General features: G+C 44.2%; 1 protein-coding gene across 2 annotated transcripts in view; it reads right to left on the reverse strand.

Moving 5' to 3' along the window:
* Window positions 1-19,703, reverse strand: part of CNIH3 (cornichon family AMPA receptor auxiliary protein 3) — a 66,495-nt gene that overhangs the window by 25,717 nt on the left and 21,075 nt on the right. The window contains exons 2-3 of one of the 2 annotated variants that reach the window (XM_029047601.1): window positions 10,510-10,578; window positions 7,601-7,648 (exon numbers count right to left, since the gene is read on the reverse strand). In XM_029047601.1, coding sequence (XP_028903434.1) covers window positions 7,601-7,648; window positions 10,510-10,578 — 117 coding nt within the window. The remainder of the gene's footprint in view (window positions 1-7,600; window positions 7,649-10,509; window positions 10,579-19,703) is intronic. The other variant, XM_039914852.1, reaches the window with a different exon arrangement.

The following is a 19,703-nucleotide window of genomic DNA, read 5'->3' on the forward strand; positions in this document are numbered from 1 at the left end:
CCTACCCTGATGCCCCCATTGCTGCACCAATCTTCTGGCTCAAGCAGTTGCATCTGCTCTTCTCAGAGCCCTGAGAGGCACTGCCTGATTTAATCTTCCAGGGCTAGAGGATTTGGACTTTATAAGAAACAGAAAAACTATCAGAGGCAGGTTTATTTTAGGGAAGAGAAGAAATGTTTCCTCAGCTCATTTCCAAAAATCAGAATACAGTACACTTTTAAAAACTTCCTCCTTCTTTCTCTTCTGTTCCCTAAAATAATTGCTTGCCCCACTTTACAGTTCAGTGTCCTCTAATATTTCCCTGGGGCCAATATAACCCTTGCTCACTCCTTCTGGCATTTTTGCCTAAGATAGAGGGGGGAAAATCCCAATCCCACAACTCCAAAGGCCCACTATGTCTGACTCATCTTAGAGAAGACCAAAGGCCAAGTTCTAATTCTGCATTTTCCATTACTCTGCATTCTGCAGCAAAAGTCTCTCTAGGTTAATCGTTAATAAGGTCCCTAGGTGAATACCTACTGCTCCACTAGAACAATCTCACCTCTGGGGAAATGGAGAAGACAAAGCAGGCCATAACCTACCCTTGGTAGAGGGCCAACTGAGGTGGCCATGATAATGTGGTGTTATCAAAATGGGTGTAAGTTTGAAGCCCCTGTCCCACCACCTGCAAACCCCTACAATTCAAATTTTCTCCTGGCTGCTGGCAGAAGAAGGGATGGGGATCTTGGGGCTCATAGCAGTGAGTGAAGAAGTGATTAGCTGTCTTAGGTGCCCCTCCCACATGCTGACACTGCCATGACCACTTTCAGCATAATAACAAAACCAGTGATATTTAAGTGCTTACTAAGTGCCCCATCCTGTACTAAGCACTGAGGTACTTACAAGATAATCAAGTCAGACACAGACCCTGCCCCACATGGGACTCAGTCTAAGTAGGAGAGAGAACAAGTATTGAATCCCCATTTTGCAGATGAGGAAATTGAGGAATAGAGAAGTTAAGTGACTCGCTGATGGCCACACAGTAGGCTGCGGGGAGAGTCAGGATTAGAACCCAATGTTCTGACCCCAGGCCCATGTTGCTTCCTTCCCTCCTTTAACTCCCAGGACCATGAGGCATCCAATGTGGTTGGAATTGTGTAAGGAGAAATGCAGGGGAAACATCTTTTGGAGGAGAAGAGGGCACTCATATTCTGGCAACCGTAGTAGTGATTCCTGGTCAGTAATGACAAAGGCACTGGTGGGGGTGGGCAATCTGGCTTCTAATTCTCTGCTTCCCTGCTGCTGCCGCCATGATTGGCAATCCCAGCTGGAAGTGCAACAGGGTGAGCACTTCTCCTGGTAAAGGTTTTTGTCAGGCAAGGAGGCTCCTCCTCTATATTCTCTTTTCTCTCAGTACATCTGCATCTCTGCATCTAGCTGGCTCATCCTCTTTTGAGAGTCTCACTCTCCCTATCTGCCTCTCTCTTCTTCCTCTCTACTTCTGTATGTCCTTATTTGCCTGTCTCCCTCAGATTGTAAGCTCCTTGTGGTCAGGAAACATGTCTTGTGCTTCTGTTGGAGTTTCCAAGGATGTTGTGTTCAGAAGGTGCTGAATAAGTACTGTAACTCCTACTGCTATTATTATTTGATCTTTCTTTCCTGTCTTTTCTTGCCCTCTATTTCTGGATGACTGGGAAGTGTCCTTCCTTCTTGAAGCTTGTAACTGTGGGAAAGCACCAGGCTATTAAGTGCTATGGTAGGGGCACTTCTGTTACATCTGTACTACAAGCCCCAGTAATAGTATTAGTAATGATGATAATAATAATCATGGCGTACGTTAAGCACTTACTATATGTCAAGCACTGTACTAAGTGCCAGAGTAAATACAAGATAATCAGGTCCCAAATGGAGCTCACAGTCTAAATAGGAGAGAGAACCCCATTTTGCTGATGAGGGAACTAAGGCGCAGAGAAATTAAGTGACTTGCCCAAGGTCACACACACAAGAGGTGGAGCAGAGATTAGAACCCAGGTCGTCTGACCCCCAGGCCCCTGCTTTTCCCACTAGGCCACACTGCTTCTCAAGTATGCTTTAAGACTTAAACTGTGCATACACTGATTCCTTTTCATCTTGGAGATTGAAGTTTAAGTACTTATAGTAACAAAAGCAATGACAGAGAGGAATCAAATGGCAGAAGTCACAGGGGTGGTGACACGGGTGGGGAGTCCCTTGGGGCCAAGCCAGCTTGCATAGGTGACCTACTTATTTGCCATTGCAGAGTCATCTTGCTGCATTATATAATCTGTGAAACACCACTATAGATACACTAAGCACCTTGAGTTTTCACAAAGACTGTACAGGGGGAGGGACTATTTCAGGATTTTTGCTAGGTCAAATCAGGGATTAAGATTAGATAAAACAGGTTTTTCTGATAGTGAAGCTAATGGTTTCAAGACTGTAAAAGGTTACCAAAAAAGGAATGAAATTTCCTTCTCTGAGAATCTTTAAAAATAGGAAGACATCATCTCTCAGAGCTCATTTATGTGTGGTCCGACATTAAGTCAGAAGAATGGACTAAATTACCTCTTAAATCCCTACCTGCCTTGGAAATTTTTTTTAATGATTCTTGTTAAGTGCTTACTTTCTGCCAAGTAGATAATAATTCATAATTATGGTATTTATGAAGCGCATAGTATGTGCCAGACACTGTACTAAGGCACTGGGGTAGGTACAAGCAAATTGGGTTGGACACAGTCCCTGTCCCATATGGAGCTCACAGTCTCAATCCCCAATTTACAGATGAGGTAACTGAGGCAACAGAGAAATTAAATGACTTGCCCAAGTTCATATAGTAGGCAACACAAGTGACAGAGTCAGGATTAGAACCCTGGTCTTCTGATTCCCAGGCCTGTGCTCTTTCCACTAAGCCTTGTTGCTTCCCAAATTCAGGGTGGCCCTTCTATTCCAGTGCCCTCTGGGGAGAAGAGAAACAAAACTAGCTTTCTCTAAATGCAACAGAATGCACACACATAATAATTGTGATATTTAAGTGTTTTCTATGTGTCAGGCACTGTTCAAAGCCCTGCGGTGGATACAAGTAAATCGGGTTGGACACAGGCCCTGTCCAACATGAGCCTCACGGTTTTAATTCCCATTTTATAGATGAATAGCTGAGGTACAGAGAAGTGACTTGCCCAAGACTATTCAGCAGAAAAGTGGCAGAGCTGGGATTAGAACCAAGGTCCTCCTGACTGCCAGGCCCATGCTCCATCCACTTAGCCATGCTGGAGAAGGCTACAACTGGTTAACAAAATTATAACAAGCACTCAACTTTTGACCAGAATGCTCATTCAGAATGCTGAAACTTTCTGCTATCAGAGGCATCTCCACCATGGCACTGGAGAATAGGTGTACTGGTGATTGATGGCAAACACTACATGAAGCCTATTGAAGCAGAGTTGAGTAGCAGAAAGTTGGTTCTAAGAGCTTCAGATCCACCATGCTGCTGCCATAACCAGACATTTTAGGGAGTCACTGAAAACGTTCCTCCTGAGTCCAGGATTAGGGTCCAGTTCCATCACTTGAGAGACTTCTCATTAAAGGGTTTTGTCCTTGAGTATCCAAGGATTGCCCCACGACCCAAAAATGTCACGAGACACCACCAGCCATTAAAGACTGAAGTTTTCTCTCTTACTGTATCATGTCTCTCAATTAAGCCAAACTGTTCCCTAATGAGCCCTGCAGGAAGAATTGCTTTACCCAGCAGCTGAAGTGACTTAAAATCAAATTAATCTCTTGTGTCCTCAGTACCAGTAATTAGCCACAAGGCATTGTCTCTGAGGTTCTTCAGAAAGCTGAAAGTTAATAAATATTAAACATCAGTGGGACACAGGTATCTCTGGAGACCCCTACATATTAGCATATTCACCAGCCCACCTGTTGATTATATCCCAGAAACTGAGACAATACATGAAGCTGCCTAAACAATGAGGAATTACCCTCCAGGCCAGGATGAAATTTTAAATATCCTGGCTCCCCTTCTTGTCCCTTTCCTTCCCTCCCTAGTCCTCAAAAAAAACAGGACCCAGTGATTCCTGTTAGTGACATTACTCAGAACCAACTGGTCTCTTGCAAATATCAGTAAAGTCAGGGAGGGTTTTATCCAATGCAAACCCCAACTGAATTAGGAAGTCAGGGAATTACAAAAGAAACTTCAACTGGTCTTGAAGTTTAGTTACTCTAACAAGGGGATGACCTCTCTGCACACAGTATGTTCTCAATAGATATCAATTATAGATTGATTGATTGACTACATTAAACCAACCAAGACAGATGGTTATCTGTCCTGGTCTTAAAGATGTACAAGGATGATGATCCCATCACCTAGTGACTTTCCAAACTTTCATCACTTGTATCTCACATCTTCAACTGGCCAGCAGTAACACCTCCTGCTACTTAATGTCCAGGAAGTCCCCCATCTTGTTTGGTGAAGGAAGCTTAGTAACTACAACTTTGATAGAATTCAATAGGAGTTACATAAAGTTAGGTTTGGTTTGTAGAGAGAAGTCTGCAGGGCCAGGATGCAGCTGACTTGGCCTCCTCATTATTCCCCTTCCTGGACCCAGGTTGGCGGCTGGGGGTGAAGGTGCAGAACAGAAAGGAAGTGGGGTAGAAAACCTTGAGAGTCTGTGCCCAGCAGGTTCCTGATTCTTTCATTCATTCATTTAATCGCATTTATTGAGTGCTTACTGTGTGCAAAACACTGTACTAAGCACTTGGGTGAGTACAATACAACAATAAACAGACATATTCCCTTCCCACAAAGAGCTTGCAGTTCAGAGATGCCAGATTTTCTATTGGGAAGGATTATAACGCATTACTGAAAAATTGTGTTAGCAAAAGTACAGTAGCCTAGAGAAGCCATGGCATCACTGTCAGAAGCCCTATCAAATCACAATTTCCTTAGCCTCACTTTAGACCCAGTTGCTCTTAGGTCCTCTAAGAAAATAAGGAACAACTGGTCAGTGTCTTTCTTAAGACACTTAGAGATAGCCATCGTCAACCTTCCCATTTCCAGACTGAATGTAAACATCAGACCTCTCCGCCTGGTTTAATGAGCCTGAGCCTGCTGTCCAGGGTTAGAGCAGCACAAGAAGCAAGTGGTTTTTGTAATGAAAAATGAATCATAAGTACAAGTTGACAGGAGAATCCTGCAGTTCAGACAATTACCCAAAGAACACATTTTCTGATAATTATAGTCCTAAAGATAGATCCACTTTGAAAATCCTTTCCTTTTTCTCAGGGAAGCTGTGGAGGTGGTTTGACAACAATCATCTGCTGAGATGCATCACATTCTGGGGTGTTTCAAAGACTAGTTCCAAGAAATTTCTTGGAAGGTACCAGTTCCCAGAAGGGAGTGATGCTAGTCAGTGCGGTCACCCACACATCCCCTTCTCCCTCCCCGACACACTCATATGTTCACCTTGGAAGCCTCTGAACCCTGAATCTCATTTAAATGAGAATAATCCCACATGCAAGGAAAGGCTCAGGATCAGCTGAGGTTTTGGGGCAGAGCACAGGCTTACCTGGCTGACATCCCACCAAGAGGCTGGTGTCTAGGAATGAAACAAGGATGGGGTAGGTTGAAAATCTAGAGTCCTCTGCATAACTGGCAGACCTGAACCTAGTAAGGAGACATCGCTAGTTTCTGAAGCATTTTCACCAGGGCCACTTATAAGCTACACTCCTCATCAAATGTCAGGATAAGATTCCCAACAATCAGTTCCCTGGAATGTAACCAGCTCTGCAACAACAACTTGCCTATTGTGCAGGACTTGTGAGAAGAGCGGATGATAGCAAATCCCTAAGCAGCTGTTGAATGGTGCACAGGCAAGCTGGCAGAGCAAAATAAATTATTTTAAAGACTTAGGCAAGCACACAGCCTCAAACATTGGGATCTGGCAGTGGACTAATGGAAGAGAAAAGCAGTAGACAGCCTAGCATGAAACAATCATGGGGAGGGTTCGTCTCCTTGACCAAAGGTTTCAGGGGACAGGCTCAAAAACAGGGACAGGTCCTGAACAGGAAAAATTAATTTACCCAGTAGAGGTATACACTGAGGGAAAACAAGGTGGCAGGAAGTGTCAGTCTTGCATTCGTCCCTTCAGTAATGCTCACGTGTTTGAGTAGGAATGTACTGTCACAAGTATGGTCATCTTTGAAAACAAGGACAGCTATAGATATTTGGTATCAGAGGGATGAATTTCAGGTTAGACTAATAGTGGCCAAGTGGAAGCAATGGCAAAGTCATGATCGAGACAAGCAGGGTGACGAGACGGAAGAGGGCAACCTTGTGAAACCCAAGGGGAAAACACTCTTTCCAGAGTTCCTCAAGAGTCACAGAAAAGGACAAAGAGGTGGTGCCTCTCCAGTCCATTCACTAGGCTCTCCCTCCATCATCAGCAGCCACCGCAGAGCTCTGACTAGCAGCTGCAGGCTGGGATCCAGGAGGAGGCAGCAGCAGAGACAAAAAGGTAGAGGTAGCCTTCAGCTTCCCTGCTATACTGCTCCATCAAAAAAAAAGTGCCAAGTCACTGACGCAGCATAAGGGGGCACCTGACCCAAATGAGGTCTCAGACAGAGGCCCGTGAAACTATTTCCCTGTGAAATTGGCCTGACTCAGTCAATTGTATTTATTGAGTGCTTACTGACGTGAAGAGCACTTTACTAAATGTTTGAGAGAATACAATATAATAAACAGGTACATTCCCACTCCATACCCATCTGAGAATTTACACACAAAAACAGCTTTCAAAGTAGCATCTATCAAACACTGATCTAGTCCCAGGCCTCTTGGCTGTTGCAGCCTTTTGAGTCAATAAGGATGGGTGATGAGAAGGAAGACAGAAAGATTTAAACAGGGTAATCTTAAAAGTAATTAAGAAAACAGCTGAATTTGCAAACCATCTAAGGCTGCACAGACCATATCCAAGCACAGTGGGAGCACTGTTAATGCTCAAATATCTCAATCAGGGCCCTCAGGAAAACTCTCATGAAGGCCATGGCTCTAAGGTCAGGTAAGGGTAGTAACTACTGAGAGATTTGGGGACACCAAATCAAATCTTTGAGAGGCCTGGACTAGGATTCTCCAGAAAAGGTGGATAGGCTACATCTTAACCACACACTCTACCTCTTTCCCAATCAATTTCCCAAAGAGCATGACAGAAAAAAGCTTCCAAAAAAGCAGAGTTAAGTTACTAGGTGAAGAAAAACCATTTGTATTTTAGACAAAGCTCAGAGCCCAATGGGAGGAGATGGCATGCATCAGCTGCACTTCCATCCACATTCAAATTAAAAAGCCTCTTCAATCCAGTGTCAAGTCATTTACTCACAGCCCATAAGTCCCTAGAAAGTTGACTGAAGCCACCCCTTCTAATTAGCATCTCCCCTCTCTCCAGAGCTTTGTTAATATTGATTGCAGCTCCCCAGCTCTGCCTTCCTTGCCAGGAGCCAGGAGCTAGCAACCAATGCGGGGGTTGGGGGGGAGGGTGTTAGATTCTGTGGGACTATTAACTGCCCTTTCCCATGAGGGTCCCAGAAGCAGCTGTGGCCCCACACTCACCTTTCGCAGAAGAAAACAGATGCGCTCGATGTTTCTTAATCGCTCCCGCTGTGAGAAGACACACAAGAGAGAGAATGGAAGTCAGATTTGGGAGAACTCCAGAAAAAGCCATCAAGAACCCATTTCCTACCATTTTTGCCAAGAAAATAGTCATCAACCTCAGCAGCAACTATGTCACTTGCAGGGATCCTGGGCTGAAGATGGCTTTCAGCAGGCAAAAAGCTCTCCAGTCCCTCACTGAAATTCTCCATTCAGCTAACCAAAGAAAATATATGTTCCCAATAAGAGAGATGCAGGTCAGCCTTCATTCATTCTCTTCCCAATTGTTTTTCTATTGAATCAGGATTATGTTGCCTCTGAGAGAAGACAGAAGAAGAGGCAGATTATTTTTCCTTTTCTCTGGGACTACTGATCTCCAGAGTCATCCAGTTGGTATCACCTTCTGCCCTTCAGTTTTGTGTAGCAACTGAAGTCTCCATAAAAGTCATCTCCAAGCTTTTCCAACTCAGAATGATTTTAGCTCACACCTCACTCAGGCCATTTATTTAATTTATTAGAATGAAAACCTTAGTGCCACAAGCTTCCTACAACCTACAGTCTGTCCTACCTTGAGCCTATAGGGTTGTCTCTCTGCCTGAAAGTGTATTTCCTGTAAACTTGTCCTTTTGCCATACAATATTAGTAGAGGTGGAGAATAATGACTCCTCTAAGCTTTAGTAATAGCCCAGACCAGAGATTGCTGATGGCACAATTAGCCTGGAAAAGTAGTTTGGGGGACACTAATGATGCATCTGTGCTTGGTTATCACCTTGATATGGCCAAGTAACAGGCCGAGTCTGAGTTGAGGGGTCAGCTGATCAACCTACCCGTGGCTGTTTCCACGGTCAGCACTTCCTCACAGCCAATGTTGGCTGATAATGACAAGCAGGGAATGAGGGTCTGGGGAAATAATGAGAAGGTATTTATTTTCCAAACACTTTCTAACTGATTATCCCTTTTGTTCTCATAGGCCTCTGGGAAGTAAATGCCTGTGAGAGGGAGGTAGGATGATCCCTTCTGTAGAACTGAGGGACTGAAGCACAAAAAAAGGTAAATGATTCAAAGAAGGGCAGAGCCAGAGCTAGAACCCAACTGCGGTAACTCCTCACAGGTGCTCTTTCCACTAGACCACTTGGTTTCCAGGAAGCCAGTCTTTCCCAGGGAGGTCCAGAATTGGGTAAATGGATGCTTTCCCTCCCCTTACACAATTAGTCTAGAATCTTAACTTTTGGGGAAGCAGCATGGCCTAGTGGATAGAGCACAGGACTGGGAGTAGGAAGAACCTGGGTTCCAATCTCACCCTGCCACTTGTCTGCTGTGTGACCTGAGCAAGTCACTTCGATTCTCTGGACCTCAGTTTCTTCATCTGTAAAATGGGGATTAAGACTGTAAACCCTCTGTGGAACAGGGACTGTGTCCAACCTGATCAGCTTGTATCTACCCCAGTGCTTAGAACAGTGCCTGACACATAGTAAATGCTTAACAAATACCATTGTTGCTATTATTTCTCTGAAGACATCTGTGTCTTCACTAGGACTAAAAAAGTCAACATTTTGATGCCTAGACTCTTCTCCTTACTCACTCTCAATGTTCTCCTGGTTTCAGTTTAAGCTGCTTGCAAAATAGGAGTTATAAAATAGTCTAATATTATCTGGAGATCAGTTAAGTCCCTCTTGTACAGTCGAATGTATGTTCCTTGGAGGCAGGGAAGATGTTACTTCTTCATGGCTTAATGGAAAGAGCCCAGGCTTGGGAATCAGAGGATGTGGGTTCTAATTCCGCCTCTGCCACTTGTCTGCTGTGTGGTCTTGGGCAAGCCACTTAACTTCTCTGTGCCTCAGTTGCCTCATCTGTAAAATGTGGATTAAGAATGTGAACCCCAAATGGGATGAGCTGATTACCTTGTATCTACCCCAGTGCTTAGAACAGTGCTTGGCACATAGAAAGTGCTTAACAAAGACCAAAATAATTATTATTATTCTGTACTTTCGAAGTGACTAGTCTGGTGAACTACAACTAGTGGGTACTCAATAATTGCTATTACTAGTACTACTATTACTAGTAATAATTTTAATGCACCAAGGGTATTGGTGAGCTCTAAGAGCCTCCTGGACAAACATCATAAGTTTCTGACCATTCACATCAACCTGCTGCTTCTCCAAATGACCAGGATGAGATGAGAGGAAGGACTGTGGGGAAGGAAAACTGCCTTGGGGAAGTGGTGAATTTAGGGAGTAATGGTGGGAGAAGCTGGGAAAAGATTTGGAAATGGGGACTTGAGGAAAGTCCCCGAGCTGACTCTTCCCTGCCTACCCACAAGTCAGTTCTCTCCCCGGCCCTTCTGCTTATCCTGTTCCAAACTACCCCTGGGCCAGCTTTCTTTTGCTGCTTCTACCTTGCTCCCACTGTCCTCACCACCGCAGATCCTCATCTCACCACTGATAACCCTCTCCGAATCCCCCCATAGCCTTTAGACAGACCTTTGGAGTAGTTAATATTGAAATATACATATTTCTTCCAAGGAATCACTAGAAAGGCTTACTGTCACATGCCTAGGAATGAGAAACAATAAAATTTCTGCTTGTGATGTGAAACTTTGCCTAATACTTCCAATCTCTGGTTCATTTGAGGTTTTGGACTCCAACCAAGGACAGCTAGAGGAATTTCCCTCAATAAATAACAGGACTTTTGTTTGGCTGAAAAAGTATGGTCAGGGTCAGGTTCTGTTTCTGTGTCTCCTGCAGACTTCAACTGTATTGACAAGCTAAATCCTAAATCATTTCAGTCCTCCTACCCCTTTAGTTCCTCCAAAACTCAGTGAGACTTCTCAAATTCAAAACTGGACAAGGTGATTTCCAGGCTTTACTCACCGCATGAACTGGATTGCACTGATCTATGGGGCTCTTGAAATCTGTTCTCAACTCATCAAAGGCAATTATCTGAAAAAGAACATGGAGAACCAGACTGTGTCAATGGCAAATGTCAATCAGCATCCAGGATGATAACATAGGCTGTGTGCGAATGTACCTCTTCAGCCAGTTCTGTATTACCTGTGGCAGCAGGGATGCTATGGTTGCACAGATGACTGAAATCCACAGATAATCCAGAGCCTCATTCAAGTTGCTATCAAGAAGCCAAATTGGCAGGTTTTTAAATCACCTCCTCTCCCAGCTCCTGGGAGAAGCGTAATGGCCAAAGGGCAATTAGTCAGAAGAGGATGGGAAACCGGGACCTAGACTGTGCACAAACTGGATAACCACCCTCTGGGTAATTGAGAAGTGGAAGCATAACTGAGTTAGACACAGGATATTGACCCATTAATCCTCCAAAGGAGTAAATGAAGCAGACACTGAGAGACTTTCACTTTACAGAGGTCAACAGCCCAGATGTGATGATTGTCTGACCAATTTGTGTATTCCTGTACAACCTCCCTACACAAGGCAATTTGATCCCTTGGAAAAAGGAGTTTTTTGTCCATCTCTCTGGGACAGACTCTCTGCTTCCTTTTCCCTCGGGACCTGTTCCTGTCTCTATACTGATTTCTATTTCTTTTTTTAAAAAAATGAGCTTGTGCAATGAGAACTAAGGATTTCAACTTTCAAATATAATTCCGCTTCCCCTCCCTGCACAGCTACCCTCAGTTTAGTCTCAAGGGTTCAAATGACACAGTACCTCCATTTTGTAGCTGAACGCTAAATTTCTGAAATGGATAAACCTTGGTGACACATTCGCTTTAGCTATCAGATGCTCTGCCAAATTGTTCTCAGTAATATTTCACGGCCGCATTCGTATAGCCTCAACCGTATTACAAACATTCATCACCACCTGTCTAGTATTACTGTAACAATCTCCTTGCTGGTCTCCCAACCTCTAGTCAATCCTTCAGGCAGCAGCAGGGATCATTTTTCTCAAATACCAATTAACTCACATCACTCCCCTCAAAAACTTGTAATGGCTCCCAATCTCCTGTCATATCACCTAAAGTTCTTGACATCGTTCTTGCTCTCCACTGCCTAGTTCCCTCACACCCACAAGCCTCCTCTCTGTTTACTCCATCCTGTGCCTCAAACTAAGCTCCTCCTCATCCCCCTCATTCAACTCTCACAATTTTCAATCAAGGGTAGGTATTTGAAAGCTTACTGTAAGCAGAACTCTGTACCCAATACTTAGGAGAGTGCAATATAAAAGACCATGTCCTTGTTTGCCTGTCCAAGCCATGGTCCTTCCCTATTCAGAATCCTGTTCAAAACTCACCTTCTTCAGGATGCCTACTCTAAATAATCCCCTTCCTAGACATGCCATCTACTATAACCACTTTTTTTATCATATTTGTTAAGGGCTTACTATGTGCCAAGTACTAAACTAAGCACTGGGGTAGATATAAGTGAAAGAGGTTGGACACAGTCCATGTCCCACATGAGGCTGAGTCTTAATCCCTATTGTACAGATGATGTAACAGAGGACCAGAGAAGTGAAGTGATTTGCCCAAGGTCATAGAGTAGATAAATGGCACAGCTGAGATTAGAATCAAGGTTCTCTGACTTCCAGGCCTGTGTTCTATCCATTAGGTCAATGCTGCTTCCATTATATGTGTTGTTGTACGTCTATGTCCTGAATCTGGAAGTTTATTTATAGTCAGTTCCTCAGTTAGGTTTTGCATTTATCAAATTGTCTGTCCCTGTACTTCTGCTTCCTTACATTCCATGATGAAACAGGACCTTGTTTTATTTTGCACAAAGCAGTCCTTCAATAAATACTGATGAGGAGGATGGTAATGAGAAGAAAATGCACTAAAAGACTAAATTTCATGATCCCAATTCCAGAGATAATGAAAATGAGAATGAAGAATTGAGTCAGCAGAGCTCAAAACAATGAAAAGAGATCTTTCTGGGCTGGCTTTATTGTGTAATGTTGTGTTGGCCCAAACCTCTACCTCCACCCCTGCTTTATGAACAGAAGCGACTAAGGAGGATGTTTTAGTCGATAGAGCATGGGCCTGGGAGTCAGAAGGACCTGAGTTCTAATCCCAGCTCCGCAGCATATCTGCTGTGTGACCTTGAGCAAGTCACTTTACTTCTCTGGGCCTCATCTCATCTGTAAAATGGAGATTAAGACTGTGAGCCCTGCATGGGACAAGGGACCGTGCCCGACCTGATTCACTTGTATCTACCTCAGTGCTTAGAACAATGCTTGACACATAGTAAGTGCTTAATAAGTACCATAGTTACTAAGCAGTGAGATTAATTGACCACTTGAGCTTCACATCTTCCCACTCCTTTAAACGGTCCTTTTACAGATGCTTTAAACAGGCCTCTGGTAGACCATTTATTTAATGAAAATCCCAAGGAATACACAGCAAAAGGAGACTCAAGGGATATGGGGAATCCCTACACTGGCAAGCCTACGCCCTGGATATTTGAGCAAACTGTACCATAAACATGTTACCACCAAATCTAAAACTAGCCAGACTGTATGTTTATTTTGGTCAGGGAACATGTCTACCAACTCTGTTATACTGTACTCTCCCAAGAGTTCAGTACAGTGTTTGGCACACAGTAAATGCTCAATAAATATCACTGATCAATTGAATAAAACGACTCCCTTTCCTAGTGGAATGAATCTCCAACCTAGGGCATCACTGGAGAGCCTGAATGACTGACTGGTTGAATTGATAGCTGAGCAGCCTCCCAAGGAAGTACTAAGGACTTTACGAAAAAGATCAAATTTTCAGTCAAATTCACCCATTGTTTCTTTATGTGGCCAGCCCCTGTCTTCTCAGCCCTTCCTCCCCTCCCTTCCCCAGCCCTGCCAGCACTTCTCAGATTTTTCCTAGGTTCACTCTATGCCTGGAATGCTCTTTCCCAACCTACCTAGCCAAGCACACTCTCATTCCTCATTCATATAGCTAGTGAAATTCACTCTCTTGGAGAAATCCTCCCTGACTAACTGGAAGAGAGGGGGAGACCATTGGCTACAATTAACCCTAAAAATTAGCAGTCTTGAAAATTATCTAGAAAGGAACACGATGGTTTCCGGTGGACACTGCCAAGAACAAGCAGGAAATAAGATTCCTTTGCATCACCAATTTCCTGGGAGATCTTAACTTCTTTTGACCTCGGTTTCCCCTTGTGGAAAAAGGAGATAATGATTCCTTGCCTCACAAGACCTAGGCAGATTAAGGAGCTTGATATCCTCAGCTTTATCTAAAACATTTTTCCTAGTCAGAACCTTGGTACCTTATAATTTGACTTGTGCAAAAAGTAACTGCGGCAGGTGGGGAGCGAATTTCTTGTGAGGAAATTAAAATGAGGCAGGAGATATCACCTATCCTGATGTAAGCAACTAAATGAGAGGAACCCCTTTACTTCAGTCCAGGGAGACAGGGTTTAGGATTAATCCTTCAAAGAGAAAATAGCAGCTACTGGAACCTTGTTATTATCCATTCTGACACCAGTCTTGGACATGAACCTCCACATAAGCAAGAGATGGGGGCTGAAGAGATGCTCATTATGTCCTGCCCAAGATGAAGCAATGAAAATTGCTTGTGATACTTATCAAAAGGGGTCACGACACTGAGTTTCAGCCTTTCTCGTAGGTCTGTTTCTTCAGCAACCCAGAGGCATTTAGGACATATTCAAGTCCTAAAAAAAAATTCCAGTTACTTATTGAGCTGCGCAAGAAGTGAGTGGCGGAAGTGGTGGGGATCTTAGCCTGGAACAGCCAGCGATGGTTGCAGGAAATACATACAGAGAAAAGATACCAATACTGCCCTCTGGATTTCTTCTGCCTCTTTTGCCACCACACCAGACTGCTCCTCTGAAGTTTCTCATGGAGCTATGATCAGAAGAGTCATTACAGAAACCTCTTGGGAACAGCCCACAGCCATGACAACAATAGCTATGTCTGTGTTGCCCCACACTAAAGATGCCCTACAATGAATCAGTGATTGGGTGAGGTGAATGTTTGTGCATGGTTGTGTATGTGTGTTTGTGTAGGGGGGGTGTGGATCTGGATGTGTTGTCCCTGCCTATGTGTATTTCTCTCTCTTTGCCTTTCTACATCTTTGTCTGTTTCTGATTGGTCTCTCTCTGTCTCTCATCTTTTTCTATCTTCCCAGTTCTCTTGTATCTCTGTACCCTTTTCTCCATCTCTAATTCCCATTATTCCCTTTACTCCCTTTCCCACCTTCTTCTACTATCCTTGGACCATTTGTCCCATCCTAGGAATGTCCTCCCATAGCCGAATCCCATCCCACCCTGTCCCACTTTGAATTCCAGAAAATTGAGTCATTTTATTTTGTTGGCCATCTTGAATTCTCTAGAACCCCTAAAGTTCTAATACTCTTACTGGGAGAGATTCAGGTGCTGGGGATTGTAAAGCCTAGTGTTGTAAACTGCATTACCCACAGAATGCACTCACGCTGCATCTGACAATTGACATTTTAAATGGGCTTTGCTTTCCACTACCAGAAAATGGTGAGTCACTGGCAACTCTGAGGTTTGGGGGAGGCTCAACACATGGGGATGCCAGAGGGAAGAAGAGAAAAGTTAAGAAACAAGCCCCATAATTCACCTAAAGAATAGAATAAGACTGTCACAGAGACAGGCATTATCAAGAAAATCAATGTGAGTCAAAGGGATAAAGCCAGAAGATTTGGTTGCCAGTGAGAGAAAAAAGAAGCTGGGGACCTGGCAGATCAGCATGGGAGAGAGGAGACAGTGCAATGGGAATTTAGCTTGTGGCCCTAAATGAAGAGTATTTAGTTGGATTACGAGTCCCTTGAGGGACAGGAATCATGTTTAATTCCCAGCTGTGTATTTTCTCCCAGTGCTTACTACAGTGCTCTGCACACAGTAAGCATTTAATAAATACTATTCCTATTACTACTGGGGAAACTTATTGAACTTATTGAAACAGTTGGTTTCTTTGCTACTGTCTTTACTGGTGTTTACAGATGCAACTGACTCCTTGGTTCCTTCTTGGTGCTGAGTCCATAAAAATAAATGAAGATGCTCAATCCATTAATCAATCTTGGGAGCCTATTGTACACAGATCTCTGTGTTCAGAGTGAAATAGAATTAGTAGACATACTCCTTGCCCTCAGGGGGCCTACAGTCTAGTGGGGAGACAAGCAATTTAATTGGAGATGGGAGGAAAGAACAATGTATATTACATATATATGTATATATATGTGCTGAGGGGAGATTGCAAGTGGTTAATGGATTAAGTGACATGGAAGTTCTGACATAGAAGTTGGGGGACATATAGTGGGGCAGTTAGACATTAATTGAGCAAAGCCTCCTGGGAGAGTTGCACTTTTAAAAGGCCTTTGATGATGGGAAGAGCTGTATGGCCTTTTGGATATGAAGGCAGAAGGAGTTAAAGTAGGAGAGAGCACATAAGCAAGAGATGGTGGCTGCAGAGATGCTCATGATGTCCTGCCCAAGATGAAGCAATGAAAATTGCTTGTGATACTTATCAAAAGGGGTCACGACACTGGGTTTCAGCCTTTCTCAAAGGCCTGTTTCTTCAGCAACCCACAGGCATTTAGGACATGTTCAAGTCCTAAAAAAAAATTCCAGTTACTTAAACACCCAAACTTCAGGGTCAGTAGCAATGCAAAATTTTGGTCTCTTGACTCCCATCCACTAATCTCTCCAACAGACCCTGTTGACTAATTGAAAACATTAGCCCTAGTTGGCTCATTGCCTATCCCTATTGAAATGTCACTCTTCGTTCACCAAATAAATATTTTCTCTAATGCAGCTTGAGAAAGCAAATCAAACCCAATCAACTTCTCAGTTGCCAGCCCTTCTGGTTTCTGGTTGTGAAGACTTCACTCTCCTTAGTGTTTTACGGTGGGGATGGGAGTGGAAAGGAGCAGAGGGGGAAAAGAGCATTCTTGGCGAGGAAATGCAGTGGGAATTTTACCCAATGCCTCTTCAGAAGGCAGAGCATCGGCTGCACAAGCTGTGTCTAAGGCGACAAGGAGAAAGAACTCTGGGAGCCACCCGCTCTGTGAATCTCCAGGACTCCAGATGGATGAGGAGCTGGTGAGACTATTTGGGACTGGTGGAGCTGAGTTGTTTAACTCAGCCAGAACTCTCTTCTTCAAGCCCTGCTGGAAAGCTTCAGAAAGACCATTCTCCAATTTGGCTACCAAACATCAGGGTCAGTAGTAAGGCAAACCTTGGGTCTCTTGACTTAGCATGGGCTGGAGAAGCAGCATGGTCTAGTAGATAGAGCACAGGCCTGGGAGTCAGAAGGACCTGGCTCTAATCCCGGATCTGCCACTTGTCTGTGGTGTGACCTTGGTCAAGTCACTTCATTCTCTGGGACTCAGTTACCTCATCTGTAAAAGGGGGATTAAGACTGTGAGCCCCATGTGGGACAGGGACTGTGTCCAACCTGGTTAGTTTATATCTACCTCAGCTCTCACAGCAGTGCTTGACACATAGTAAGCACTTAACAAATGCCATCTCTCCAACAGATTTGCCTACTGTCACCATCCAGGAAAATCAATCAATTAATCAATTGTATTTCTGAGCACTTGCGTGCAGTACGCTCAATAAATTCAAATTATTATTTAAATTTATTTATTTAAATGTAAAAACACTTAAACCAATTCTGGTAAATGTCCTGAGAAAAATAAGGGCTACTTTGATTGTTTTTACCTATAGTCACAGCCAGAGAACGGTTAATGGACCCCTTGTTCTTAGTACTTACAGACAAGCCTTATAAACATAGATGGCCTGCTGCATTTAACAGCTGATAGCCAGTCAGTTGAAAGAATTTTTAATTTTATTTTTATCACCTATGAAGTGCCTCAGGAGAATTTATGTTGGCTGAAAACACTGTAGTACTTATATGCAAAGATGGTACATACTTTCTCTGGTCTGTGGCAAGAAGGAAAAAATGTCCCCAGTTCTATAAAGTGGGGTTTGTGTTCTTGTAAAACATTACATTAAGAAAAAACTGTGCCCTATCCCTCCAAATTGTGAGCTCGTTATGGACAGGGAATATATCTACCAACTCTGTTATACTGTACTCTCCCACATGCTTAGTACAGTGCTCTGCACATAGTAAGCAGAAAATAAATACAATTGATTGATTGATATACTTCGCCCCCATCTGACACCATGTGCACACACACAACCCATTCCTGCCAACTTTTTCCGAAAAGACTCCTGCTTTTGGATGAATATTCTTTAATTCCCTAAAACATGTAGTAAAAAGTCTGTGTTATGGCTGAACTGAATGTATATCTTCCACCTCCCCCTGCTTTTCCATCCTTGCTCGATCCATTAAAGGGTCAATTTTCCTTTCCACTCTTCACTATCTCCCCTAGCAGGCAAATACCAGTATCTTTGCCCGACAACTCAAAAATGATGATTCCTTTTAGCCAAGATGTCCACAGGCAAAGCCAGGTGGAGAAGTTGGGATAGGATCTAAAAAATTCAACCCAGGAAAAGTTGGAATTCTGTTTGGGTTCATTCAATTCATTCATTCAATAGTATTTATTGAGCGCTTACTATGTGCAGAGCACTGTACTAAGTGCTTGGGATGAACAAGTCGGCAACAGATAGAGACAGTCCCTGCCGTTTGACGGGCTTACAGTCTAATCGGGGGAGATGGACAGACGAGAACAATGGCACTAAACAGCGTCAAGAGGAAGAACATCTCGTAAAAACAATGGCAACTAAATAGAATCAAGGCGATGTACAATTCATTAACAAAATAAATAGGGTAACGAAAATATATACAGTTGAGCGGACGAGTACAGTGCTGTGGGGATGGGAAGGGAGAGGTGGAGGAGCAGAGGGAAAAGGGGAAAATGAGGCTTTAGCTGCGGAGAGGTAAAGGGGGGATGGCAGAGGGAGTAGAGGGGGAAGAGGAGCTCAGTCTGGGAACGCCTCTTGGAGGAGGTGATTTTTAAGTAAGGTTTTGAAGAGGGAAAGAGAATCAGTTTGGCGGAGGTGAGGAGGGAGGGCGTTCCAGGACCGTGGGAGGACGTGACCCAGGGGTCGACGGCGGGATAGGCGAGACCGAGGGACGGTGAGGAGGTGGGCGGCAGAGGAGCGGAGCGTGCGGGGTGGGCGGTAGAAAGAGAGAAGGGAGGAGAGGTAGGAAGGGGCAAGGTGATGGAGAGCCTTGAAGCCTAGAGTGAGGAGTTTTTGTTTGGAGCGGAGGTCGATAGGCAACCACTGGAGTTGTTTAAGAAGGGGAGTGACATGCCCAGATCGTTTCTGCAGGAAGATGAGCCGGGCAGCGGAGTGAAGAATAGACCGGAGCGGGGCGAGAGAGGAGGAAGGGAGGTCAGAGAGAAGGCTGACACAGTAGTCTAGCCGGGATATAACGAGAGCCCGTAGCAGTAAGGTAGCCGTTTGGGTGGAGAGGAAAGGGCGGATCTTGGCGATATCATAAAGGTGAAACCGGCAGGTCTTGGTAACGGATAGGATGTGTGGGGTGAACGAGAGGGACGAGTCAAGGATGACACCGAGATTGCGGGCCTGCAGGACGGGAAGGATGGTCGTGCCATCCACGGTGATAGAGAAGTCTGGGAGCGGACCGGGTTTGGGAGGGATGATGAGGAGCTCAGTCTTGCTCATGTTGAGTTTTAGGTGGCGGGCCGACATCCAGGTGGAGACGTCCCGGAGGCAGGAGGAGATGCGAGCCTGAAGGGAGGGGGAGAGGAGGGGGTTATCTGTGAATCCCTGGCTCAACCAACTTTACCAGTGGTGATCTGGCCTCTGGGTGGACTGGGGTTGGGCCCCTGGAGGTCCCTATGAGATTCAGGTGGTTCCATGTGGCAGTGGGCTTTTAAGACAGGGAGACTCTTCCTTCTTGCAAATTAGATTCTGCCAATGGTTTTTGTTTGTTTCAAATTCAAAAAGTGAAGAAAGCTGAAAAATCCCATGTGATCAGAAACTTGCTTCTGAATTTTTTGCTTATTCAGTGAAAAGATCTTTTTTTTCCCTAATTTGAAAGCTCCCCTGATGTTTGGCAAATAAAACAGTTCCAGTGTCCCGAACACCAGAAAGTAAGAGTGATCAGAGAGTTGCAC

This window comes from Ornithorhynchus anatinus, chromosome 19, assembly GCF_004115215.2.
Source record: "Ornithorhynchus anatinus isolate Pmale09 chromosome 19, mOrnAna1.pri.v4, whole genome shotgun sequence".
NCBI lineage: Eukaryota > Metazoa > Chordata > Mammalia > Monotremata > Ornithorhynchidae > Ornithorhynchus > Ornithorhynchus anatinus.